The 26,845-nt window shown below is 38.6% G+C and overlaps 2 protein-coding genes across 3 annotated transcripts; one reads left to right on the forward strand and one right to left on the reverse strand.

Annotated features, from left to right (window-relative positions):
* Positions 1-251: 251 nt before the first annotated feature.
* nwd1 (NACHT and WD repeat domain containing 1) lies at positions 252-22,254 on the forward strand. Of its 2 annotated transcripts, none has more exons than XM_007240205.4 (20): positions 252-358; positions 451-670; positions 1,898-1,983; positions 2,306-2,422; positions 2,534-2,891; positions 3,767-5,036; positions 5,727-5,930; positions 7,085-7,244; positions 7,340-7,457; positions 8,702-8,866; positions 8,992-9,189; positions 9,741-9,863; positions 9,957-10,159; positions 13,022-13,282; positions 13,819-13,909; positions 14,405-14,553; positions 14,892-15,165; positions 16,653-17,206; positions 18,610-18,715; positions 18,809-22,254. In XM_007240205.4, exons 2-20 carry the CDS (start codon positions 553-555, stop codon positions 19,111-19,113), a joined length of 4,860 nt encoding a protein of 1,619 aa, XP_007240267.3. In that variant the 5' UTR covers positions 252-358; positions 451-552; the 3' UTR covers positions 19,114-22,254. The 2 variants fall into 2 exon arrangements, with proteins under 2 accessions (XP_007240267.3, XP_049321831.1); XM_049465874.1 differs by having other exon boundaries at positions 454-670.
* Positions 19,806-25,716, reverse strand: zgc:113223 (uncharacterized protein LOC541424 homolog). Its single transcript, XM_007240211.3, has 8 exons — positions 25,557-25,716; positions 25,361-25,418; positions 25,138-25,262; positions 23,997-24,071; positions 23,565-23,660; positions 23,267-23,395; positions 22,547-22,705; positions 19,806-21,050 (listed from the first exon to the last, which is right to left on the reverse strand). Exons 1-8 carry the CDS (start codon positions 25,611-25,613, stop codon positions 20,946-20,948), a joined length of 804 nt encoding a protein of 267 aa, XP_007240273.1. The 5' UTR covers positions 25,614-25,716; the 3' UTR covers positions 19,806-20,945.
* Between the last annotated feature and the right edge of the window lie 1,129 nt (positions 25,717-26,845).

The raw sequence follows: 26,845 nt of genomic DNA on the forward strand, positions 1-26,845 counted from the left end.
GACTGCTACATTTTGGAGGAGCCTGTTTGTGCAGCCATACTGTATGTTATTTGCTTGTGTAAGTAACTAATTAATTAATAATTCTAATAATAAGAATGTAATCATCAAAAATGTCGTCTTAGTGTAACAGTTTCTGCTGTATGGCTCTTAACCACCCAACCTGCTGTAGTTAATTAAGCGCTACAGCAGCTGCTAGTGCTCCTAAGGGAACCCATCACTAAGACAGAGTAGAGGGTGGTAAACAGTGATTTCTCCTGGTGTACCTGATCTCTGTGGATGAAATGACTAGGAACGTGTTTTTTATGGGCACACCTTGTTAGTCTGTGGTGTTAGCTGGATGTTCTTTGCACGCTGGAAGGTATGACATTTACCAGGACGTTTTATATGTATATACTATGAACAATTTTTACTAGTGATGGTGATTTGCTTAATCTCTGTGTCTGTTTGCAGCAGTAGAACAGTGCTGCTGCTACTCTGGAGCTTTGATGAGCAGAAGAGCAGGTAATGAATAGGCTGAAGCTTGAGGACGTTCTGAGGTAGAGTGAGAGAAGGATGGCTGTGGAGGAGCTGAGGGAAGTCTTGGCAGTGAAGGCTCTACGGGGACACGATACAGACTGTCTGCAACCTCAGTCCAATGTGGTGCGGCTGTTTATTAGCTCTACTTCCTCAGGTATGGTGTTTTTTTAACTACACCAATATACACTAGTTAGTAATAATATAAATGAATACTATGACAGGTAATACCACTAACAGTGAGTTGTAAAAGGTGTAAGAGTGGTCCAGCGGGTTAAACGCTGCCACCATGATCAAGAGTTGCTGGTTCGAATCCTGTTCATGTAGCTTGCCATCAGTTGCCGGAGCCCTGCGAGAGCACAATCTGTGCTCTGCAATTCTACTTGGCAATGCTTTATCAGCAGCAGTTAGGAAAGAGGCGGTGGCTGACTTCACATGTATCGGAGGAGGCATGTGCTAGTCTTCACACTCCTAGTGATAGGGGGAGTCCTAATAAGTAGTAGTTAGTTGGGTTATTGGCCTTGTAAACTGGGGAGAAAATGTGCTAAATATTAGAAATAAATTTAAAGAATAAAGTATAAAAATCTGCGCCACTTTGATAAGGGTCAAATTGTGATGGCTAGATGACCAAAAAATTAAAACATTTCCAGAACTTTAGGCAGGTCTTGTGAGATAAGATGAGAGAAATGCAGTGGATTGTACCTATCAAAAGTGGTCCAAAAAAAAAAAAAAAAAAAAAAAAAAAAGGAACCACCTCTAGGCTAGTAAAGTGACATGGTTGTAGACACTAAGGCTACGTTCACATTAGCAGTCTGAAGTGACTCAAATCTGTTTTTTTGCTCAATGTGGCTCAGATCTGATTTTTTCATGGCTGTGTATACGTGCCAAATGCATTTTTTTTTAATCAGATTTGAGTCTCTTTTATATGTCATTCTAAATCGGATACGTATCTGATCCATGGAACATAAATGTGAGCGGTCAAATTGGAATTCATGTGACGTTTTTTGCTGTTGGTAAAGAGGTTGATGTTTATACACGTATTAATGTGCGCATGTAAGGCGTTTCAGGGACAGATTCGTTCACATTACACACAGATACGGGTCACTTTAATGTGAATGTGAACCGTCAAGATAGCCAAATATGATCTGAGCGAAATTTAAGCAATGTGGCTTGTAATGTGAACGTAGCTTAAGGCTAAGGCTCACTGATGTGATTTATACAGACTCTACCTTTACAACTTAAAAGACTTGTTGGAGGTCTCTGCTCTTCTGGGAAGTCTTTACATTAGATGCTTGGACAGTAGATGCTGTAAGGACTTAATTGGGTTCTCATATTACTCATATGAACATTATACTGTGTGTAACATGTAAATCTCATTTATCAGATTTGACAAGTGAAAGAAATGCCTTCTGGGACAAGATCTACCCTGAGATACAAGATTTCTGTCAGAGTCTGGGCCTAGTCTTTGAGGTTTGTACTCAGTATTTTAATTAGCCAGATTGCACCTACAGTAGCTTTTGTGACATCCAATTTTTTTGTGAAACCCATAACCATTAGTATGTAGTTGTCCCCCGCTTTGCGGTACTAACAGCAGGTTGCATTTGGTGATCTTGTTCTATGTGTCCCAATACTTTGTTTTCATACAGTGTAAGTGATCACATAGCCATACATTGCTTCTAAAACGTCTAAAAAAAGATTTTCCAATCTGGCTTGTATCTAACACCAGCAAAAAAAACAACAAATTCAAGTTCACTTCAGTTGTTTTTTATTTGTCTTTGTTTAATTCTCCTAGGTTGTGGACTTCAGATGGGGTGTATCTGATTCTGTCATTAATGATCACATGACTGTTGAGCTGTGTCTGCAGGAGATACAGTTATGTCAGAAATTGTCAGTGGGCCCTAGTTTTCTTGTAAGTATCCCAAGTATTTTAAACAAAGTTTAGTTTTAAATATAATTTCTGATTTTAATTTAATGTTTGTTTGTTTCTTCTTATTATTATAATTTTTTTTGTCATTCCCAGGCTTTGGTAGGCAGTCAGTATGGTCATCGCCCCATCCCTCGATTCATATCAGAGAATGAGTTTGAGCTCCTGCTCAGTAAACTCTCCAGGAAGGACCAGGAAGGCTCGATGCTACTCAGACAATGGTTCATCAAAGACAGTAACTCTGTTCCTCCTAAATATGTCCTTCAGCCAATCAGCACACACTATCCTCATTATAACGACACAGGAGCTGAGGCTGGACCGCAGCGGGACGAAGATGTTGTCTCTTGGAACCTGACAGAAGCTCGGCTGTTGCAGCTGTTGTGCACTGCAGCGCTGGAGGCTGAAAAGGATGGAGAGATGAGTGCAGAACAGAAGCAGAATTTCTTTAAGTCAAGTAAGGGGTTGTCTTATTTTAACATAACATTTAATAACAATTACAACCCACCTTTTATGGTGGTTGACCCACTTAGACCGGGCTCTGAGTGGCTCCCCTTTGACTGGTGTTCTGTCGAATTGGGCTACCTTGTCAAAACGTGCTTACCTAGTGTATATTTAAGGTCTCTGTAAAATGCAGAATCTACCGGAGATCCGATTTAAACCTATAGTTACTTACACAAGATAGCTAACGCTAACTAGCTGGTGTAAACAGAGCTGTAAGCTCTTTAATTGACGAGACTTTGGCAGCTTCAGCTCTGTCTGTGGGCGGTCCCGAGCCAAGATGGACGATGCTATGAACTTACAAGCTGATGTAGACACCGTGCTTTTTTCTGATCGACTCGTTTTTCTAAATATTTTCTTGTTCCAGCTACTGCAGACAATGCAGGTTGAGGAACAGTTTCATGTGCAACATGCATAAACAAGTCTGAGAGACCTATAGCATTTCACAAAGAACAATAAAAAGTGGATTTTAGCAGAGGGACACCTTTAACTTATCAATATATGGTATGTTCTTCTGGGTGTTCTGCTTTTAAATCACCTTGACCCTTAAAGGCAAGCTTATGAGCTGGATTTTTCAGAAGGGTAACATTTCAAAAGAAATGCAGATTTGCTCATTCCTGGTCCTGGAGATCTACAACCCTTGAATTTAAGATGTTCTTTTGTCTCTGGAGGCCTTAATTTCCTGTATCAAGTGTATGAGATTAATTGATGAGGTACACTCTGTAGGGATCTCCAATACCTGGATTGGCCCCACATGGTATCTGTCAGTCTGTCAGAAATGTTAAACACTTCCAATTGTGTGATTTCTTTGTTTTTTGACCCTCCATACAGTGACAGAGTGGGAGATGGAACAGGGTTTCCTCAGAACATCGCAGGACAACCCTTCAGCTGTCATCTTTGTCCGGGACCTGCCTCCACTAAAGAAGAGCGAGCAACAGAAGCACACATTGAAGTTCTTGGATGTCACAGCCGATGGCCTTCTGGACAAAGAGGCACAGGAACTCTTGACCAAACTCAAAGAGCGTATCCACAGTGCCTGTGCCGATGACCCTGGCTTCCACCACATAGAACTCAGCAAAGGAGCCATTGACGTGAACCGTAAAGAGCACAAGGAATACCTGGAGAACTTCTGCAAGCAGATTGTGTCTCAGTTAAAGGGAAAGATTAGCAGACAGACTGCACCACCGGCAGTTCCAGGCTGGCTGTGGCTTCAGCAAGAACTCCTCCATCATGCAAACCTGAGCAAAAAGCAGTGTGCAGTTTTCTGTGGGAGAGATGGTCTTCTAGGGAAGATCTGCCTCGTGATGTGGGAGTCCTCGAATATGCAACATGGACCTCTTGTGGTTTCTGGGCCTCCGGGAAGTGGGAAGACTGCTGTTCTCTGCAGGTTGGCCCAGGAGATGAGGGCTGTTTTGGGACCACAAGCTGTGGTCACCCTGAGGTTGCTTGGTATGTCCCCACTCAGCTCAGATGTAGACTCCGTCCTCAAGAGCGTGTGCGTTCAAGTGTGCGGTGCATTTAACCTGGCACCACCTTGCCCACAAACCGCAAACTCACATGACATGCTGGTGAGGTTCTTCCAATCCATGCTGCACAAAGTGTCCGAACAAGGAGATACGCTTCTGCTCATCCTGGACTCCCTGGATCATCTACCCCATGCCAACGGTGGCCATAAGTTACGCTGGTTACCTAAAGAAATTCCACCAAATATACATTTGGTGGTGTCCACCCTGGCTGATTGGTCTCCATGTTTGGAAAGTCTGAAAGCACTCAACAATGATGATAAATATTTTTTTCAAGTTGAGCCGCTGACCCTCGAGGAAGGGCAGCTCATTACTAAAGCCTATATGGACAAGGCTGGACGAAGGCTCACCTCAGAGCAGGTGGATGCCGTCCTCCAGAGTTTCCAGAAGACTGGAAGTCCTTTGCATCTGAAGCTGTTGTTGGATATGGCAAAGCAGTGGACATCCTACACCACACTGTCAGATATTCGACTTGGCAGCTCAGTGCAGGAAGTGATCTCATTGTTCCTTGATGCACTGGAAGGAAAACATGGCAAGCTATTTGTCTGCCATGCTCTGGGTTACATCACTTTATCAAGGTTGGTTAATTACCTTTTGAATCTCACTTCAATTTCCGTGCAGACTTAAAACTAGTGATAGGCAGATTCACATTTTTTCATTTTTTTTTTATTATTTCACTTACTGAATAACTGAATGGAGTGTAGATGGAGCCTTCAGCCCTTGGTATGCTGGCTTTACTCTCATTATAATATTATATTTCTAAACTAAAATATAAACTAAAGCTAGTTATTTGAGGCTAAAATGGTTAAATACATTTTTTTTATTAAAAAAACATTGTCATTTTGTGATGTATACAGTGAAAATCAGTAAATATTACCATAAAATGTGTTGGCAAAAACAAATATGTTTAGTAAATCATTTTTGAAAAGGTGTGAATATATAGCTCTGTAAAAAAATAAAAGACCACCTAAAAACATTTAAATTAAAACGTACTATCCAAAAGAAGTGTGTAAGACTGGTGGAGGAGAACATGCCAAGATGCTCGAAAACCAGGGTTATTCCACCAAATATTGATTTCTGAACTCTCTTGTTTTCTTTGCATCATTTGAGGTCGGTTAATTTGGAATTTGGGAGAAATGTTGTCCGTAGTTTATAGAATTTTACAACAATGTTCTCTTATTTTTTTCCTGAGCTGTAAAAGGTACTTACAATTGTGAAATCTTTCATGAATAATTCAGTTGATCTATTCCTGGATCCATCTGTTACAGATTTGGCTTGTCGGAGGCAGAACTACAGGATATCTTGTCATTAGATAATGATGTTCTGGCAGAGGTCTATCAAAACCGGCTCCCTCCAAACCACACACTGCTGCGCTTCCCTCCTCTACTGTGGGCTCTCTTCAGACAGGACCTAGGGGATCACCTAGTGGAGAGATGGGAAAATGGCATTGCTGTGTGTGGGTTTTCTCTCAGGTAAACACACAGTCACTTTACATAATATAATAAAGAGTAATAGTATTAAAAATGACAAGTATATTTGTGAGAAACATTATTTGCTCATATTTAGTAATATATGTTGTGGATTTAAGTTCAGTACTTTACTGTTGCACACATCTCTCGTTTTGGAGATAATGTGTTTTAAAAAGATATCAATAGAGTTTAATAAACCTCAGTTTATGTGCTGGTAAATGCTGGATGTGCTGTTAAATTCCACTGCAGTTCAGTGAATAAGTTCTAATGTTAAAAAAAATATTAATACATTTAATATCTGTACAATCCATGTTATATCTCTGTAAAAAAAATCAAGTTTTCTGGTTGTTTATTATTTGAGGATTGTATTTGCTGTCTGTATTGAAAAGTTGATGCTAGGGGTGGGCGTTGTGGCTCTAAAATAATATCACACATTTTTTTTATGGTATTTTTGTGATAATGGTACTCTTGGCGATATGACAAAACACCGAATAAAAAATATATATATCTCAAGAATACACTACTGGAACAAAATTAAAATAAATTTTTTTTATTGCCTACAATTTGATATGGTATGCCCCTAACTGAGATAATAAAAAATACAATCATTTTATCAGATTTGTAACAGAAGCCAGAATGTCATGATTCTAATAATGCACTCCACATATCTCCATATATCCAGGACTGAAGTAAAATAAATGATATTGGACAGATACTCTTTAGTCTCTAGTAGATATATAATGGGCAATGAGAACAGTGTGAAACAACAAAAAAGTGGTACCCTGATGTGATAATTAGGGTTGGGTGATATGGCACCATATTTCAGGGTATAATATGATATTCAAAATGTTTGCGATATTATTGCATACGATACGATAAGGCACATCCCTAGTTGATGCTGTAAACTTGTCGACATACCAGCAAGCACCTACTATTTTTTTTTTTACCTGTTATTTTTGTACTATTTTTGTATCATTCCAAAGAATAACATGAGTTACTTTTACTCTTATGTCAATCATTACTTGAATTTTATTTTAGGTTACCACACTATTAGTTTGTAAATTCAAAATAAAAGTTCCTATGAATTCTTCCAGCATAAGAGATTCAAAGCCAAACTTCTGAAAGTTGTCTGACTGTTTAATATGATTTTTCTACAGGCAGTTTATTGAAATAGTGAAGGAGAGGTATCTTTCTGTGGAGCTGCGTGTGAAGATGCACACTGTTCTCAGTGAATATTTCTTGGGTCAGTGGAGCCAGGGCCAACAGAAACCAATACTTCTGCATCCACTGATGACCCAACTGAACGCTGACAGAAAGGTACTGATTACACTTAGAAATCTGAAAGCACTGCATAATTAAATGCATAATTATATTACTTCACATCACATCACTAAGCACATTGTATTGTTAAGGTACCAGCTCAGCCCTTGTGGTTTGCTGAAGGGATCCCCAATTTCAGGAAACTACATGAGCTACCCTTTCATCTTTTACATGCGGGAAAATGGGAGGAGTTACGGCAGTTGCTGCTGGGTAAGCATTCTGATCACAAATTAAATCTGTACAGATGTTTTGTATAAAGTTTTTTTTTGTGTTGGTGTAAACAGATAGAGCAAATGTTTATTTAAAGTAGAAATTAATAAGTGGAGTAGATGCCAGATGCCAGTTTGCTGCTTGCCCAGATTGCACAGGCATCTGTTATGTATAAGAGCTGGGAGGCTGTGCTTTCCTCCAAGCACAATAGCTACCCAGTGATGCTGCATCAGCAGCAGTTAGAAAAGAGGTATTGACTTTACATGTGTTGGAGGAGCACTGGCGTTTGTAGGGGTGCTGAAATCTGATTGGCCCTTTGAAGTGCCCCTCCCCTGTCATTCATTTTTCCTTTGCCCAAAAGTGATGATCCGATTATATGCATGCAATAAGATACAAGTCCATGCCAAAACACTAGTGGCACTAATGAAAATGTCCAGCATGACATAAAGTTTGTATTTTCTTACATGCTTTGTACAGTGTAAAAATGAGTGCAAAATTGATAAGGAGATTGTTATGGAGTTTATGGTTTAAGTTTATAGATTTTGTGCCATGATTTTCACAAAAAATGTGCAATTTTTCTGCAATCAAAACTACAGATTTTGTACACACAAAATGTGCAGAATCAAACGTGACATTCCAGAAGCAAAATACTTCTAAGGAAAAAAAACACGTACATTAAGGCAAAAACTCTCAAAATCCAACACAAATTATTTAAAAATTACTACAAAATATAAAAAACTGTTATATTTTAAACTATATATTTGATATTTCTTTTTTGTTTTTTGAATTTGCAACATATAAAGTTTTCTCTTTTTTAAATCTTAAAATTTTGATGTCAGATTTAATTGTTTTCTGTAAAAAATTTGAAACCAAATTATCTCCATATGTTCTACTGTGTACGATTTTTAAAAACTACATTGTTACAAGTGTTTAAACATGGTGTGACTGGTAAAATAAAACATGGCCTTTCTTTGAAGATTGTGTCCCTCGATGGCCCCTTATCCACCACTGTGGAGGAGGTAGTTGCTAGTCTTCACTCTCCTAGTGTTGGGAGCGTTGCTAGTGAAGGAGGAAGATTGAAAAGTGAGTTTGGTTGGTCTTCCAATTTGGGGTTAGAAAAATGGAACAAAATTCGTGAAAAATAAATCACATCCTTTCCACTGAAATACACTTTTTTGACTTTCTTAAAAGAGCCAGAAATTAATGTGTTAAAAAATATTAACCCATTTTTTTCTCTCTAATAGGGAGTTTAGAGTGGTTGTACTGTAAGACTCTGAGCTGTGGAGTGGCCAGTGTAATCCAGGACTTCACATTTTGTACTGATGTGATGGACTGCCCTGAGATACGGCTGATCCGGGAGTGCTTTCTGCTCTTGAAGCCCACTATAGATTTTATTGATGGAAATATAGGTGAGCATCGATTTTGCTTTAGGTCTTTGTCTATATATTAATAATAATATGTGATAAATAAGATCATTTAGGACAGTATCTTTATCAGTCTACAAATAAACTAATCATAATGTGTTCCTTTACAGACTCCTCCCTCCTGTGTACTGAGATCACTGCCAGGTTTCAGGCTCTTGCTCATGCATACCCTGACCTGATTGGATGCCTGTACTCGCAGTGCCAGGATTGGTTTGCTTCCTGTGCAGATCCGGTGCTGGTGCCCAGGTGTAGCTTCATGGAAGCCCCTGGAGGAGCTCTGAAAAACACCCTCAATGGGTTTACAAAAGGTACAGCATATTACCAGCAGTTACGGAGGAACATTGCTTTTTTAGCCACCTTTAAAAGACACTGTATTTCCAAATGTGTTTTCAGATATATTTTCTTATAGTGCTCCAGCAGTGATTGCTGGGGTTAGCAACAGGCTACAGTCCGATATACTTAACTAGAGCTAGCGCTTAGCGCTGCTAGCGGCTAATGATAATATGCTCCAGCTTCAAGTCTCAGTTCTGGAAAACTAAACTGAAACTCCTTTAGTTTCCTTTAGTGGCTTTACTGCTTCTTACAACCTGACTGGTAAAATTTACTGGCAATTTTGGGGATTTTAAGTGCGCCTTATAGTACAGCTACTACTGATTGAATATTTAGATGGGACAATTGCTGATTTCACAAAGATTTAAGTCAGTAATTATTCTTTGGGTTTAATGCATCTTAATATCACCAACATATATCACACATCAAATGTGCACCCTTGCACATAGCAAATCTAGACTAAATCTATTAAATATTCTTGATGAGTAATCAATTTTTTGTCATTTTTGTCATTTTGTTCTTTGTTAAGGAGTTACTGCAGTAGATGTTTGCTGTGAGAAGAGTATCCTAACAGCAGGTTCAGAGGATGGATTACTAATTGTATGGGACCTAAAGCATCTGGAGGTGCTTCATACATTTGTAGCACACACAGGTTAGTAAGTATTACTCTTTTATCTTATTACTCTGTTATATTGTTCAATTTTGTATAGGGATGGTCACGATTCATTATGTTCACTTTCTGTAGGTGTGGTGGAGTGTGTAAAGCTGATAAATAAAGGTGATCAGTGTTTGTCTGCTGGGCGTGACGGCTGTATTAAGAAGTGGAGTGTGTGCAGTGGTAAACAGCTGTACTGCATCCAGGCTGCAGAATCAATCCTCCCCCGGTCCACCGAACTCCTCCACGTGCTCGAGTCCAGAGCTGTGCTCCTTTTCAGCACACACAGCCAGGTATCATCTTTGAGTATATGTTCTGCTTTTAGACTTTTGATCACAATAGAGGAGTAATAATCAATTGGTAAAATCCAGTTTATCTCATTTATTCTTTTCTACATTTCTGTTATTTTCTCTGTACTGTAATTAGGGCTGCCACGATTAGTCGACTAGTCACGATTATGTCGACTATTAAAATAGTCGACGACAAATTTAATAGTCGATTAGTCGTTTTTTTTTTTTTCTTTGTTTTTCTCTCCAAACTGCTGCGACTGCCTTTCTGTCCTGGACGCACATGCGCTGTAGTGGAAACCGGGGTAGGTAGTGGACGACATCTCAGGACATTATACACACAGGCTCTGGTTTCATGGCTACCCCGCTACAGAACTCAAAAGTGTGGGATCACCAAGAAAATAAAAGTGAAACGCGTGCAATGCAATATCTGCAATGAAGAACTTGCCTTCCTCGGCAGCACAACCGCGATGCACGAGCACCTGAAAAGGAGGCATGTTGTGGCTGATTAAATGACGAAGAAGCTAAATTGCTATTTAGCTGCTAAAATTAGCGTAAACAGAGCGTTAACTTAGTACTTAACTTACTCATCTTGATAGCTTTAAAACAGAGGTCACTAATAGGCGGACCGCGATCCGGATCCAGACCCAGACGTTGTCACAAATGCCGTCCCAAACCGATAAACTACAGAGAAGGATTTCATTCTGACAGTGGCTTCTGTTTTCAGTGCTTTTCGGTGCAGTAAACTCACAGATCAGTCATGTGTGGTGTAAAATCACCAAACGCTCTCCTCTGCCAATCAGAGCTGTGCAGACCGCTGCCCTGTGTACGGTAATGTACACAATATCTGGACAGAGAGGCATTTTTTATTAATATACTTTTTTTTCATAATAGTTCAAACAACCTCACGGTTGAGATGTTTCATAAATGCCAGTGCCTTATCCTTATTTTACACAGTTGTTTACACTTTATGCTAAACAGTAAAATAATTGTCTGTTACAACAAGCTGCATATTTCATTAAAGGTTTAATGAACTATGATTTTAATTGTTTTTATTTTTAGTTAGCATATACAGTGAGTCCAAGAAGTATTTGATCCCTTGCTGATTTTCTTTGTTTGCCCACTAATAAAGACACTATCCTTCTGCACTTTTAATGGTAGATATATTCTAACATGGAGAGACAGAATATCAAGACAAAAATCCAGAATATAATTTTAAAGAATATATTTTAATTAATTTGTATTTCAATGAGGAAAATAAGTATTTGATCCCTCTTGCCAAACACACTCAATACTTAGTGGCAAAGCCTTTGTTTGCAAGCACAGCGGTGAGACGTTTGTTGTAGTTAACCACAAGTTTAGCACACACACCAGGGGGAATTTTGGCCCACTCTTCTTTGCAGATCCTCTCTAAATCATGAAGGTTGGTGGGCTGTCGCTTGGCAACTCTGACCTTCAGCTCCCTCCATAGATTTTCGATCGGATTGAGGTCTGGCGACTGGCTGGGCCACTCCATGACCTTAATGTGATTTTTCTTGAGCCAATCCTTTGTTGCCTTTGCTGTATGTTTAGGGTCGTTATCATGTTGGAAGACCCAACCACGGCCCATTTTCAGATCCCTGGCAGAGGGGAGGAGGTTGTCCCTCAGGATTGTGCGGTACATGGCTCCATCCATCTTCCCAGTGATGCGGTGAAGTAGCCCTGTACCCTTGGCAGAGAAACACCCCCAAAACATTATGCTTCCACCTCCATGCTTGACGGTGGGCACAGTGTTCTTGGGGTCATAGGCAGCATTTTTCTTCCTCCACACATGGCGGGTGGAGTTGAGGCCAAAAAGTTCAATTTTGGTCTCGTCTGACCACAAAACCTTCTCCCAATAACTTGGTTCATCTTTCAAATGATCATTGGCATACTTGAGGCGCGCCTCCACATGTGCTCTCTTCAGCAGGGGTACCTTTCGGGTACTGCAGGATGTGAATCCATTGTTGCGCAAAGTGTTGCCAATTGTTTCCTTGCAAACTGTGGTCCCAGCTGCCTTCAGGTCATTTGCTAACTCCTGCCGAGTGGTTGCAGGACGATTTCTGACCGTTCTCAGCATCATTGCCACCCCACGAGGCGAAATCTTCTTTGGAGCACCGGGCCGAGGTCTGTTGATTGTCATGTTATACTCTTTAAACTTTCTGATAATTGCACAAATAGTTGTTACTTTCACATCCAACACCTTACTAATCTTTTTGTAGCCCATTCCAGCTTTGTGAAGGTCAACAATTCTGACTCTGAGGTCCTGTGACAGCTCTTTGGTTTTACCCATGTTGGAGACTTGAAATCTGTGTGATCTGTCTGATTCTGTGGACAGGTGTTTTTCACACAAGTGATTAGTGAGAACAGGTGGCTTCAGGTCAGGTAACAAGTTGATTGGGAGTGTCTAACTGGTCTGTAAAAGCCAGAACTGCTAATGAATACTAAGGGATCAAATACTTATTTCACTCCATGAAATACAAATCAATTAATATATATTCCTTAGATTTATTTTCTGGATTTTCTTTTTAATATTCTGTCTCTCCATGTAAGAATGCATCTACCATTAAAAGTATAGAATGATCATGTCTTTATTAGTGGGCCAATGAAGAAAATCAGCAAGGGATCAAATACTTCTTGGACTCACTGTAGCTGAAATCTAATGTTGGTTGTATAATAGCAGCTGCATTCTATTGTGATAAACTGTGTTTTATATTCAATTAACGTATGATCCGATTAGTCGACTAATCATAAAAAATAATCGGTGATTAGTCGACTATAAAAATAATCGTTTGTGGCAGCCCTAACTGTAATGTGACCTACGTGTTTATGCGTCTACACCACCTGTAGGTCAAGGCCTGGAATGTAGACACTGGAGATTTTCTTTATGAAGTGGACGTGAATGTTGAGTGCGGGGCACTCGGCAGCCTGGGACAGGAAGTGGCGATCGTGTCCAGTGATGGCCAACTATGGCTTCATGATCCAATCAGTGGTCTCCAGAAAGTACATCTTTATTTGACCTCTGGTCAGGAACTCATTGTGACCAGTGTCCTCAAACTTACCAAACATGGGAAGATTCTCATAGCTTCTGAGGAGGGCTCACTGATCTTGGTAGGTAGGGGTGGGCGATGTGCATTATTCTAGAATAATATATTTGAACAATACATGATTGGTATCATTATATTATTAACCCATAAGTGCCCAAATTTAAAATTAAATCAGATAAATTCAGTAAGCAGCTCAGTCATGTTTTTTTCCTATTGTGATAAAGAGGGTATGAAGGGTATGTGACTGTAAATATTTTAAGGTTAAAATCCCAATGTAACATAAATGACACAACAATTTTATAACTTATATCATACAATTTTGTAATTATTAAATTTAAATTGCACTTGTTGCATCAGCAGCAGTTCAAAAAGAGGCGGTGGCTGACTTCACATGTATCGGAGGAGGCATATGCTAGTCTTCACCCTCCTTGTGTTGTGGCATCACTGTGATGGGGCATAGACAGCTGAGTAGCCGCTGAATGGGACAATTGACCTAGCTAAATTGGGATAAAATGGGGGGGAAAGCATATTGTGTATGACAGTTAAAACAATCCTTGTCAAACTTAACAAATATGACCCTTATTTTGACCTTTTCTTTAGGTTTCTGTCTCTGGTGTTCTGGCGAATGTTGAGCTTCCTGCTCCTGCTTCATTCATGTTTACCTCTGATGATGAGGGAACTCTTTTTGCAGGTATTTTTTACTGTGTAAAAATATGTTTATTGACAGCCTGTTCACTTTATGCATCTGAAACATTTTTAAGGCATGTTATAGCAGTTTAAACACATTCATCTCTCCAAGATGTATTCATATTCATATAATCCAGATAATAGTCCAGAAAATGATGCACCTAGCTGTATATAGGGACTTTTACATACTTTATTTCAGTAGTTGTTTTCACATGTTTTTCCATGTCACATGTCCAAATGTCATGATAAATGGATCAATAGAAATGCTCCAACGTGACATTTTAACGTTTAGAAATGTGAAGTCAGCAGTTGTTGGTAATGCAAATATTGTGTGTTTTGAATATGTGGTGTCTGTTTTATGGACGTGCATATAAAATAAATGTCCAGAGCACTGTTTTAAAAATTAAACAGCTATTTTTATTATATGTGTATGGACACAATGTTTCATTATAAACAGCTTTATTTGTTGTTTTCCTAAATATCGTCTTTTCGAATGAAGGTTGTGAGCGAACACTGGTTGTCCTCCATGTGAAGCAAAACTCTGTGCAGAGAACTCAAGACTTCCTGCATGAGTCCACAGTTTTATCAGCTGCTTTTTACAGTAATGGAAGCAAAGTCATCACTGGCTCTCAGGATCAGATCATACGGGTGAGCACGGACTCTATTGCATTCCTTTTTGGCTTGGGAGCTTGCTTCACTCTTTTGCTTCTTTGTTTTACGGAAGTAATGAGCTACTGAGCTCTGAGGTTTCACAACACCCCAGTTTTTAAAATTAATATATTAGGCTTAGATGGTCGTTTCTGCCCATTGGTACCACTAAACACAGTATTTTGTCCCTTCTCCAAAAATGCTTTTGATTTGATGAAAAAAATAATAACGAAATAGTTACTATTTCCAAATTAATCACGTGCATTAACGCTTTAACGTTGACAGCCTTTGTAATTACTAATATGTAATATGTTTTTTTTTTTTTTTTTTTATTGAAGGTTTGGGGTTTAACCACTGGGCAGCTGTTGGACTCTATCAGTGGTGTGGGCTCTCCTGTCATGTTCATCTCTGTATACAACAACACCATCATCTCTGCCTCGCCCAGCTCCTCCCGACTCAAACTGTGGAGTCTGGACTACGACCCCAAACACAGGAATCAGATGTGTGTTCCAGCCAACTGCACAAATGTGGTCATCACCAAAGATGGCAGCACTGTACATTACATCAAAGAGGAAGACAGATCAAAGGTGTTCACATGGAGCTGTGCTGAAGGTGAGTTGTGGAAATGTAGCGATGTCGAGAGATGCAGCCCATCTCAGATGCAGCCTAGGTGCTGTGAGTATCAGCCTTTTCAGGAGAGAAATCTGTGTGGGTTTACATCCAGTGCTCGTTTGACTTGAGTTTTTTTTTTTTTTTTAAGAATTTCAGTTTTGTTTACTTAGCTTAGCTTACCTTTACAGATCTTGCCACTCAGCGGCAAGACTTACTGAATTAGAAAAAAAACATGGCAACACCCTTGTTCCTCACTAGGGGCGCATGAAATGCACCTTATAATCCGGTGCGCCTTATGTATAAAAATAGACCTGAAAATTGAGGTTTGTTGAGATTGCGCCTAATAGTCTGGTGCGCCTTATAGTGCAAAAATACAGTACCTAATTTACCTAATTAAGGATAAACTAGGTGTTTGATGTGCAGTTTGGTGGAAATGGTTAGACTGTTTTTACTGCCAATATAATAATCATACTCCTGAAGATTCCTGACAACCTTTTTCACAGTTGATAACATTTCTGCATAGTGCCTGTAGAGCTTACAACATGTTATCATTTCTTCATAGGTTGTTATATGCTTCGATTCAAAGTTTGGAATCAGTATTTTCTGTAGTATGAATCTAATTTCATTGTAAAACCATTACGTGACATGAAGTTACTACTGTACTACTCAGAAAATTTCAAAAATTAGACTTGTAGAGCAGTAGATAAAGCCCACACATTTATCGTAAAAAATAGTTGCACCCTGGAGATATTAATCAACAGGAATGAAACTGAAACTTGGTGGGAAGCCGTTTCAGATTGTCATGGAGTGACTCCGAATGACAGGTCTGCTTTTGCCTTTGTGGAGGCCATCAAATTCGTATGTGGCCAGTGCTATTATCAACAGATTTAGTGTAATGTCAGATCACCTTTGGTCTTTATTACAGTTTAGTTAAGTAAAGCTAAGTAAACAAAACAAATAAAAATAATAAAAATATATATATATATATTTTAAAGTCAAACGAGTGCTGGGTTTAAGTCTACAGCAGGGGTTAGTAGCAGGCTGATAATACTTCCCTCTGAATGAGACATAGCGAGCACGGTTAGCGGGTAATGCTAATGCTACTCCAGCAGTGCTAGCCGGGGTTACCTGCAAGCTACATGCGGCACGGAGAAATAGCTGTTAGTGGCTAATTCTATTGCTACACCATCCCTGGTGCTGGGGAACTGAAACTCCTGTATAATGTTGTACTTGAGTGGGGTGGCTTTACTGCTCCTTACAACCTGACTGGAAAATATTCATACAAAAGACGTACTGCCGATTTTTGTGATAATTAAATGATATTAAGTGTGCCTTATTGTGCGAAAAATACAGTACTTCTGGATGCAGTACTTTATCAATGGGTGTATAGAGTTGTATATCACAAAGAATGATAAAATCATTGGATCAAGGAAAATCAAGGAAAAATTGATTTAAGCTCAAATCAGAGATGTTTCTGTGCTCTTCAGGTCTCTACAGTGATCATATGGAAGTGTCCTCTAACGTGTGCTGTATGGAACTGGCTCAGCAGAAGCGTCTGCTGTTCTGCGGCCTGCGCACCGGCACCATTTTCATCTACCCGTTAGCCTTTGCTCAAGAGACCCTGTGTATCCCCCCACCTGAGAGCATGCCTGAGGTGCGCAGTATGGCCATCAGCCCCAGAGAGGACCGGATGGCGGTGGCTTATGAGGACGCAGTGTGTTTGTTTGAGATCACGGCTCGAGACAGCTTCCCCTGTGTGGAGGGGCCGCTCCAGTGCTATTCTCTGACCCTGCTGCACTCTCCGGTTTCAGCCATGGCTCTGCTGCCGGACTGCAGGCTCCTCTATGGTACTCTCGGAGGAGAAGTGGCCGTCTATGACTTCAAGAGTGCTACAGCAGCAGAGCTGGACCACCACGGAGCCGCTATCACCTGCGTGGCCCTGAGCAACTGGGATACGCATGCTCTGATTGGCTCTGAGGACTGTGTTCAGAAGCTGTGGAACCTGCATCCTCTGCTGTTGGATCACACCATGGAATACAAGGTGGCAATTGTTTTTTACTAATCATATTAATTTCAGTGCATATTTATTTTCAAAAGCTTATCTAATTATTCATTGTTCATGCATAATTGCGATGTACTGCAAAACTATGTGTCACTACTACACTGTTTTCCGTCCCAAGCCCAGATTAACAGGTAATACCTAACTAACGACACCAGATAGAGACCACAGCACCTGGCAATGCCTTAGGAACCACCTGAGACACCATAGCAACTGCCTTACAACCACCTAGCAAAAGCCTAACAATCTCTAGGCAGTGAAATTATTCAGATACCAATCACTTAGCAACACCACAGCACCACCTTGTATCATCAAAAAAAATCTGCCATACCCTAGCAACCACTAATCAACTTAAATAGCAATTATCTTGCAACTCCATAACAACCACCTACTGTAGCATCACTAAAGGAACTGCCTATCATCCATTTAGCAACACCATAGAAACAAGCTAAAATACCATATTAACCCCCTTATAACTAACCACTTACCTATTACCTATTGGAGCCAGCTGGGATACCAAAGCAACCATCTAACACCACATCACCACCTTGTATCACCAAAAAAAAGTCCTGGCATACCCGAGCAACCACTGATCAACTCAAATAGCAATCATCTTGCAACTCCTTAACAACCACCTACTAAAGCATCACTATACTGCTTATCATCGTTTCAGCAACACCATAGAAATGACCTAAAATACCATATTAACCCCCTTATAACTAACCACTTACCTGACAACTGCCTGTAACAGAATAGCAACCACTTACCAACCAGTAAGCTACACCATCACAACTAGCAGGGACCAATTACCAATCACCTAGCAACTCCCTTAACAACCACCTAGCCTCACTATAGGAACTATATAGCAACACAATAGAAACCACCTTGAGTACCAAAGCAACCACATAGCAACACTATAGGAGCCAGCTGGGATACCAAAGCAACCATCTAACAACACCATGTACATGGATTGGATACATATCTGATTTAGGACCACATATAAAAGTGACGTTCACAAAAAAAAAAAAAAAAACGTTCACACAGCCTTGAAAAAAATCAGATCTGAGCCACATTGAGCAAAAAAAAATCTGAATTGAGTCACTTCAGTCTGGTAATGTGAACGTAGTCTTATTATTATCTGCATAGTAACCATGTTGCATCAGCTTAACAACTGCCCCCACACGGAAACTACTTAAACTCCAGGATTATTTAATTATTATTATTCTCACAATTATTATTTTATCATTTTTCTCCCTAATTAAAAACAGGCCATGTTAGGTCCCACTATCCCTTAGGATTATTACAAAACAAGCATGCTGGAATGTGTTCATCCCACCAAATCCAGCTTTAAGAATAAAAAAAAACTGTATTTATTCGTTCTCCAGGGTTTCTACTTCGAGGGGGTTCTGTGTGCTGTTTTCTCTGTAAATGATAAACACGTCTTCACTGGATCTCGCGACAAAACCATCAAAGTCTGGGACGTTGCTACAGGTCAGTATTTAGTATTTAGTTGAGCTTATTTAACACACATTTTATTCCTGTTGTATTTCCTCTCATTTCTAATTGTAAATTATATAATTGCAGGGTCTTTACTGTATATCCAGTACGTCTACGCAGCCATCATCAGAATCACTCCTTTTAAGGATGGCTTCGTCGCCGTCTCACAGTTCGGGTCTTTCGTTAAGGAGAGCTTCCGCTGCCCCGACACTCTGAGCCCCGACTACAACCCTCTGCGTAACTTCAGAGCTCACTATCGCGTAACTTCCCGAGAGAAGATTCTGGAACCCCCTCACACCTCTCTGAACAAGGTCATGAATTACAATCCAGCTCAGTTTAACTTCGTAGGCATGTTCAAGACTAAACAGTCTAATACATGTGTGATTCTGTGAGGAACATGATTACCTATTTTTTTTATTGTATGACTTTATTCATATTGTAGCCTTTTCAAAGGGTTTATTCACAAGGAAATATACAAAAATAATGTAAAAGAAAACATAGGAAATTAATCTGATTTAAAACACTAAATATTTTTATTACCTTTGATGGGTTGCTTTCTAGCATCAAAAGGGCTCAAATTAAAATTAACGTTTACATTTTTTTATTGTACAGTTTAGAAATGTTAGTTTTATTGTGGTATATTATAAGAACATCTTAGAAACAATATCATTCTGATGATATTGTCTGAGTAGAGTTTTTTTTTTTTTTTTTAGTTTTAACAAATACAACAACAAAGCAAAACTTAACAAAAACAAATAAAATCACAGTCTTAAAATGGGAAAGCCTGTTTTGCATCCAGAAAATCGCGAATTCACATTTGTTCAGTTATTTAATACAATATATGGACAAAAGTAATGGGACATCTACGTATTACACCTACAATGGCTTTAAATGATTTATTCCAGTTTTGCACCATTTATAATCCATGAGCATTATTATGTAAGTGGCCCTCTGTTGCAGCTTTAACTGCAGGTTAGAAATTAACTCGCAACCCAGCTCTGTAACTGTACATGGTCAGTGACTTTGTTGCGGAATTGCTGTGGTTTCTATATGGTTTCACTTTTTTTTTTTTTTTTCCAGTTCTGTCAATGAGACTGAATGAAACACTTGCATTTAAAGGTCTCCTTTTACTAAAATCCGCTTTTTCTTGTTTTTTTTTCTGGACTTGGGCTGCAGAAGAGCAGACACTGTCAGCTAAAGAGCTTACAGCTCTGTTTATACCAGCTTGTTAACATTAGCAATCTTATGTAAGTAACTTAAGGTTTAAATCGGATCTCCAGTGAATTCCGGATTTTACCGAGACCATTAATATACACTAGGAATCACGGTTTGACAAGGTAGCACAACTCGACAGAACACTGAGCAAAGCGGGCGCCGGTGGGGAGGGAGGGGAGGGAGTCGCAAGGCCGCATGGGTAGTAGAGTCCAGCTTGACACTACGATAGGATTCAGCTCCTGTGCAACAAGTCCAGCCGTGACATTATCTCACTACTAAATATTCCATAGCCATACTATAATACAGTGAAAGTGACTGGGAATGAAAGCAAGTTAGTGGTTGCCAACTTTCTGCAGAGTCAATCACTACAGCCCTTCAAAATAAATGTACCCTTCAGATTAGCTCAAGAACAGTATAGAATAGAGAGCTTCATGGAATGGATTCCCATGGCTGAGCAGCTTCATCCAAGCCTTACATCACCAAACAAACACAATGCAGGTAAGCGAATGCTTTCGGCAATATAGTGTATGTCTCAGTAATTATGTCCATATAGTGCATAGTGATGTTTTATATCTGATGCACTGTAGCTGCGTTCCAAATTTTAGGCTGCAGTTTAGGTAGGGATGGTCCTTGGTAGAACTGTCTTTTGAAGAATCTATCTCAGTAGCCTGTTGCTTACACATTAGAATCAGTCTAACAAGGCTTTGCAGTGATGTAGCGAGGCATGGAACTCGTATGCTCTTTTATTTCTTTCTTTTTTTTTTCAATCATTTTAAAAATCAGTTGTGCACCAGTGTTGGTGTGTTGGTTTCCCTTTACCTTTGCCCAGTTTTCGCGGTGCTGTTTATCAATCACTTTGGATGAGTGTAGTGAATTGTGGGTAACTGAGGGCTGCAAAGAAAACATCAGTTGCTTCCCTCAGAAATCATGTCAAACCTGCAGCCTATCTAGGATGCAGCCTAGGCATTGGAACGCAGCTAGGGTCTTAGTGAAGTCTAGTGTTTAGTATTTAATAGGGTGTGCTGTTTTGTGGCCTGCCACTTGCTTTCTTCTTCTTCAGTTGAACTTTCTGGATTTGACCAAGTTGAACAGCTGCCAGTGCGATCATACATATCTGAGAGAAAGCAAAAAAAAAAAAAAATGTCAGTTTACATGTTTATACTAGCTGTTAGTTCTTACACTGGTTACTGTTTACTTAATCTCTGCTATATAACACTGACATCACGTAACATTGTCATATTGCTAGTAAACTTCATGACAAATATTGCAATGTTTAAATATTAGACATATTATCTACTACTCATGTCAATGTATGATATTTACTCATGGCATTTGTGCGGCATTATAGTGTAAGTTTCATGTAGCAAGAACCAAGTAATGCTCTCAGAAATACAAACTTTTAAGATTTCCTGTTTGTTCTTCAGTAAGATCACTGTTGTACTACTTTTTCACTGTGTTAGAGGAATGATTATAAAACAAAATATTTAATTTGGAGACGATTTTACAGAACACTACTTAAATTGAAGTGTAATATGAATGTAATACGTACGAAATATAGAAAAGTATAGAAAAGAGCATTGATAACTCAGAATTGACAAACACTACTGACACTTTTTGCAATAAGCCTTTATAAATGTTTATGTAGGTTTTTGTGACTTGTCATGATGTGTTTCTATACAGCTCTGGAAAAAAAATAAGAGACCACTTAAAAATTATGAGTTTCTTTGATTTTACCAAATTAAAAACCTCTGGAATATAATAAAGAGGAAGATGGATGACAAGCCATCAAACCAAGCTGAACTGCTTGAATGTTTTCACCAGGAGTGGCATAAAGTTATACAAAAGCAGTGTGTAAGACTGGTGGAGAACATGTCAAGATGCATGAAAACTGCAAACTAAAAACCAGGGCTATTCCACTAAATATTGATTTCTGAACTCTTAAAACTTTATGAATATGAACTTGTTTTCTTTCGTTATTTGATGTCTGAAAGCTCTGTATCTTTTTTGTTATTTCAGTGATTTCTCATTTTCTGCAAATAAATGCTCTAAATGACCATATATATTTTTTTTATATATTTAAATTTGGGAGAAATGTTGTCCGTAGTTTATAGAATAAAACAACAATGTTCATTTTACTCAAACAAATGCCTATAAATAGCTAATCCTTAATAGCAAAGTCTTATTTTTTCCAGATCTGTCAACTTAACACCAATACAATGACAATACAATGAAACTGTAAGAAGGTTTTTGTTAAGATCATATGAACTGTAAGTGGTTTAGCCAAAACCAAATAAAGATCTGCTACATTTAGTCCCTAAGCGGTTTGTTTTTGCTCTGCTGATTTATGCTACTCACTACAACACTGAAAATAAAACACGTTATGTAGTATAGTATAGAACTCCTTATTATACTTCATAACTTGCATTACACCTTTATGATTATAATTGGTAACAACATGCAAATAAGAGCAAACTAAGAGTCTTGGAAATACTGGTGTCATAAAGATTGGTTGGATAATTGTAATTGAATATTTAATCACAGAACAATAAAGCATGCAAGTTTATACTATACAATAAGTGGCATTCAGAGAAAATGTGAAGAATCTCCCACCTCCAGACACAGCAGACTGACGCTCATTCCTCCCACCAGCAGAAGGTTCTGCTTCCCCCACAGTACAATCTTCTCCAGGCAGCCTTTGGTGTAGATCCGCTCACTGGGTGAAGACTCATCCCTCTGAGTCTCATAGCCACACATGGAATTAAACACAGTCTGAAAACACACACAGTTACTAATCCACAGGAGGAAGTATTTCTACAAAGCATTTCACGTAACCTGTAACCTTTTAAAGGAGAACCCAAGCAGCACAAAACCATCTGAATGCTCGAAATAAAAACATTTAAAAGGGGATCCAATTTTGCTACAATTTAAAGAACCCTATATGGTACCCTTTTTTTTTCATTTTTATCCCATTTGCTCCGAAATGTACAAGGCCAATTACCTTCCCCTATCATTAGTGATGCCCCAAAACCAGGAGGGTGGAGACTAGCACATGCCTCCTCCGACACATGTGAAGTCAGCCACCACCTCTTTTCCAACTTCTGCTGATGCAGCATTGCAGAGTAGCATCACAGCGCACTCGGAGGAAAGAACAGCGACTCGGTTCCGATACATCAGCTCACAGACGCCTCGTGCTGATCAACATCACCCTTTGGAGTGATGTGTGAAGAAAGTGCCATCTACCCACCCAGAGAGAGCAAAGCCGATCATGCTCTCTCAGGGCTCCGGCAGCTGAAGGCAAGCTCATTATATGATGTTTGTGTTGAGTCTGACCTCGTTGGGTTGTCGTACGCAGCAGGAGAAAGGCACACCGCAGGCTTCCAGACTGGGGTTTTTCTCAGAGCAATTAAAATAGACGTTCTGAGACCAGTCTGTGTAATCATCCACTCCACAGCATAGGAACTGCAGCAGAACAAAGACATGATTCACCAGAAAAAAATCAGAAGAATAAAGAGAAATTCAGTGAATTTACAACATTTATACATTTAAAAGACCGACCAAGTGTTTCCATGAATAAAGTCTTATTAAGACATAAATAATATTATAGAAATAATTATAATATCTATTAAACCTTTTTCTGCACAAAGTCAATCACATTTTCTAAGTCCAGGTCCTCTCGGTACAGAACAATGGCTTTCTTCATGAGCTGTTCAGTCCTGTGTAAAACCTAAGAGATGAACAGAGACATGATAAGTATTGGGTCATTATGCAAGAACTGGTATTTTTTTGCCTCCAGACTCCCCTACAGTCAGGAAGTTAAATTTACACTTTGAGCCCCCACTAAATAGTACATTTTACATATGCATTTCTGGTCAAGCTGAGAGACGCTAAACTGTCCCTGAAGTCAAGGAAAACAAAAATCGTGAGTATTTAATACAGTACTAAGGTTCTACACCAGTTTTTTTCTGTATGTCTAAGCCAAGAACCACAGATAAGCTATTCGTTTTAAAGTAAGTATTAAATAATTTAAGCAATAGTTTCCAAAAAGGAGATTAATATCTACCATGTCTGAAAAGAGAAAGCCCAGGACAGCAGCAGCAATTTGCAGCAGCAGAATAACCAGTAAAATTCCTAAAAACTGGAAGAACAGACATGAAAAGTTACAAATACTCATAACCCAATGAAGTGAATAAACAGATTATCATATACATTTTAGATATGAGTAAACAGGAGGCAGATAAATGGACAATGGGTGTAAGAATCTAAGCCACTTCGATAACTGCCAAACTGTAGGGTCAGACCATCAATAACCAGGTTGTGCCTCTCAAAAATTTGGATTTGGCACGTTTCCACAGCCATGAAAAAATCAGATCTAAGCCACATTAAGCAAAAAAACAGATTTGAGTCTTAGATTAGATTTTTTCACACAGCCATGAAAAAAATCCCATCTGAGCCATATTGACCAAAAAATAGAAATGAGTCACATCAGCCTGGTAATGTGAATGTAGCTATTGTGATTTAAATCTGATTAGAGTCGGAATTTGGCACTTTCACACAGCCATGAAAAAAAAAACAGATTTGAGTCACTTTAGCAAGGTAATTTGAATGTAGACAAAGTGACTCAAACCTGATTTGAAAAAAACTGATTTGAAAAAATCAGATTTTGCGCATTCACACAGTCATGAAAAAAAAAATACCAGATTTGAGCCATAATGGGTCAGGTCATCGGATCATGCGGGGTGTTTCCAGTATGCAGTTGTTAAAAAAGGAGCATTTGAAAGAGATCTGAAAGAGAACTGGTGACAGAAACATTGTCACACAGGTCTTACTGATGTCATCCATGGACGTCTCACATCACAACCTTCAGAGTTTACAGGATCTGAAGATTGGTGTGTATTCCTTATGTAATGTAAAAATCTGATCTCCAGTTATAGGAAATTATAGCGTTTGATTGCAGTTCCAGCTGCTAAAGGTGGCACAACCAGTTCTTATGTTTATTAGGGTGTGTTGTTATTCCTTGACAGGTGCTTTTGCTAGGAGATAATTAATGTCATTCACTATAACTGTCAGTAGTGATAAAGTTATGGCTGATCAGTGTACATATAACAATGCATACATATTACATACAACATACAAAGTACTATATTAGGTGACTGTTTATAACAAGCAACTTCAACTTCATAGTTGTATAAGAGATGAATTACCATTTTCAGCAGTATGGAAGCATCCCGCAGAGCTCCAAAACAGCCCAGGAATGTTATAATGAACATGAGCGAGCCCACAGTGAGCAGCAGAAGAGCGGGGTCCGTGGTCAGTGTGTCCACCACATCTGCAAAATCACAACAGTGCTGAACATGAACAAGAGCAACAACACAGACAGCATGAGAGACACAGCTAGAGGTTTTAATGAAAAAACAAACTCAGTACCTTTTTCTTTGGCAAGTTTAGCATATATGCCAACAGCAAACAGCACTCCACTGGCCACCTAAAAGAAAAAAAGAATCATTTTGCTTGTTTTAAATACAAAACAATCAATACATCAGTACAATAAGTCATGCTGCATTCTTTTCCCTATTAAATAGTATTTTAGACCATATTTCATAGACTCTGTGAAGACACTTACCCAGAATATGTAACAGCAGAAAAATAAAGTGTACTTAATGCCCTTGTAAGTTCTCATTACGGACGTTTTCTTCCATTTATGTTAAAAAAGAAAGGAATCTCGGCATAGTCTGACACAGTCTCCTCAGTTCCTCATTGCTGTGTGAAAGACAAGCAGCAACTTGCATTCAAAATACCTGTCTGACGTTAGTGTCGTAGATGTTACCTGAGGGGTCCTTCATTAATTACTCATGTTTTCCCACAAACAGAGGAAAGAAACACAATAGTCATAATTATTATAATAAAAAAAAAAATGAGTTTATTTTATTTTACCAAATTGAAAACCTCTGGGTAAGCAGTGTGTAAGACTGGTGGAGGAGAACATGTCAAGATGCATTAAAACAGGGATATTCCACCAAATATTGATTTCTTAACTCTTTATGAAAATGAACTTGTTTTCTTTGCATTATTTGAGATCTGAAAGCTCTGCATCTTTTTTGCTATTTCAGCCATTTCTCATTTTCTGCAAATAAATACCCTAAATGACACTATATTTATTTAGAATTTGGGAGAAATATTGTCTGTAGTTTATAAAATAAAACAACAATGTTCATTTTACTTAAACATATACCCATTAATAGCAAAATCAGAGAAACTGATTCAGAACTGAAGTGATCTCAATTTTTTTTCCAGAGCTGTATATATACAGTGGGGAAAATAATAATTTTTGTAAGTTCACCCCTTTACAAAGACATGAACAGTCTATAATTATTCTATAATTTTAATGGTCTGTTTAATTTAAGAGCGAGAGAGACACTATATTAACTAAAAATCCAGAAAAAAAACATTCAGTAAAGATTGTACATTGATTTGTATTTGAAATAAGTTTTGGATTCCCCACTGTATGTTTTATCAACAAAACAAAACTTTACATTGTATAATTTTCTGTTTTTGTATAATCTTTTATTTATTTATTTATTTTTACTTTCAAATTTTTCTTTAAAAATATTTTATTTTGTCATCAAATATTAGTTACGTTTCATGTTGTTTTCTCTATTGTTTTCTTTATTACTGAAAATAAAGTTTAATAATTGATTGGTATAAAACCATATCCATGGAAAATCATTAAATTTTTATTGATTTCCATGACAATGCACCCATTGCTGATTATTAGCTTGTAGAATGATGCATTATCATTAGAACAGGAAACTCTGGAGCAGCCGCAAAAAAGGCCATGCCTAGTATTTATCATCAGGAATAGGGCTGTACATCCCGCAGCATTAAACAGTGGAGCAGTGAAACTACTTCCAG

This window comes from Astyanax mexicanus, chromosome 16 (genome assembly GCF_023375975.1).
Source record: "Astyanax mexicanus isolate ESR-SI-001 chromosome 16, AstMex3_surface, whole genome shotgun sequence".
Taxonomy (NCBI): Eukaryota; Metazoa; Chordata; class Actinopteri; order Characiformes; family Acestrorhamphidae; genus Astyanax; species Astyanax mexicanus.

What these genes read in the sequence shown, in the direction of transcription:
- nwd1 (XM_007240205.4), top strand. Translation starts at nt 553, where the DNA reads ATGGCTGTGGAGGAGCTGAGGGAAGTCTTGGCAGTGAAGGCTCTACGG. An exon ending in TGAGGGAACTCTTTTTGCAG is followed by an intron (nt 13,910 to 14,404) that starts GTATTTTTTACT and finishes TTTCGAATGAAG; the next exon opens with GTTGTGAGCGAACACTGGTT. An exon ending in ATCACACCATGGAATACAAG is followed by an intron (nt 17,207 to 18,609) that starts GTGGCAATTGTT and finishes TTCGTTCTCCAG; the next exon opens with GGTTTCTACTTCGAGGGGGT.
- zgc:113223 (XM_007240211.3), bottom strand. Translation starts at nt 25,613, where the DNA reads ATGAGAACTTACAAGGGCATTAAGTACACTTTATTTTTCTGCTGTTAC. An exon ending in GCGTACGACAACCCAACGAG is followed by an intron (nt 22,706 to 23,266) that starts GTCAGACTCAAC and finishes GTGTGTTTTCAG; the next exon opens with ACTGTGTTTAATTCCATGTG. An exon ending in TCAGTCTGCTGTGTCTGGAG is followed by an intron (nt 21,051 to 22,546) that starts GTGGGAGATTCT and finishes GCTTTCTCTCAG; the next exon opens with ATATGTATGATCGCACTGGC.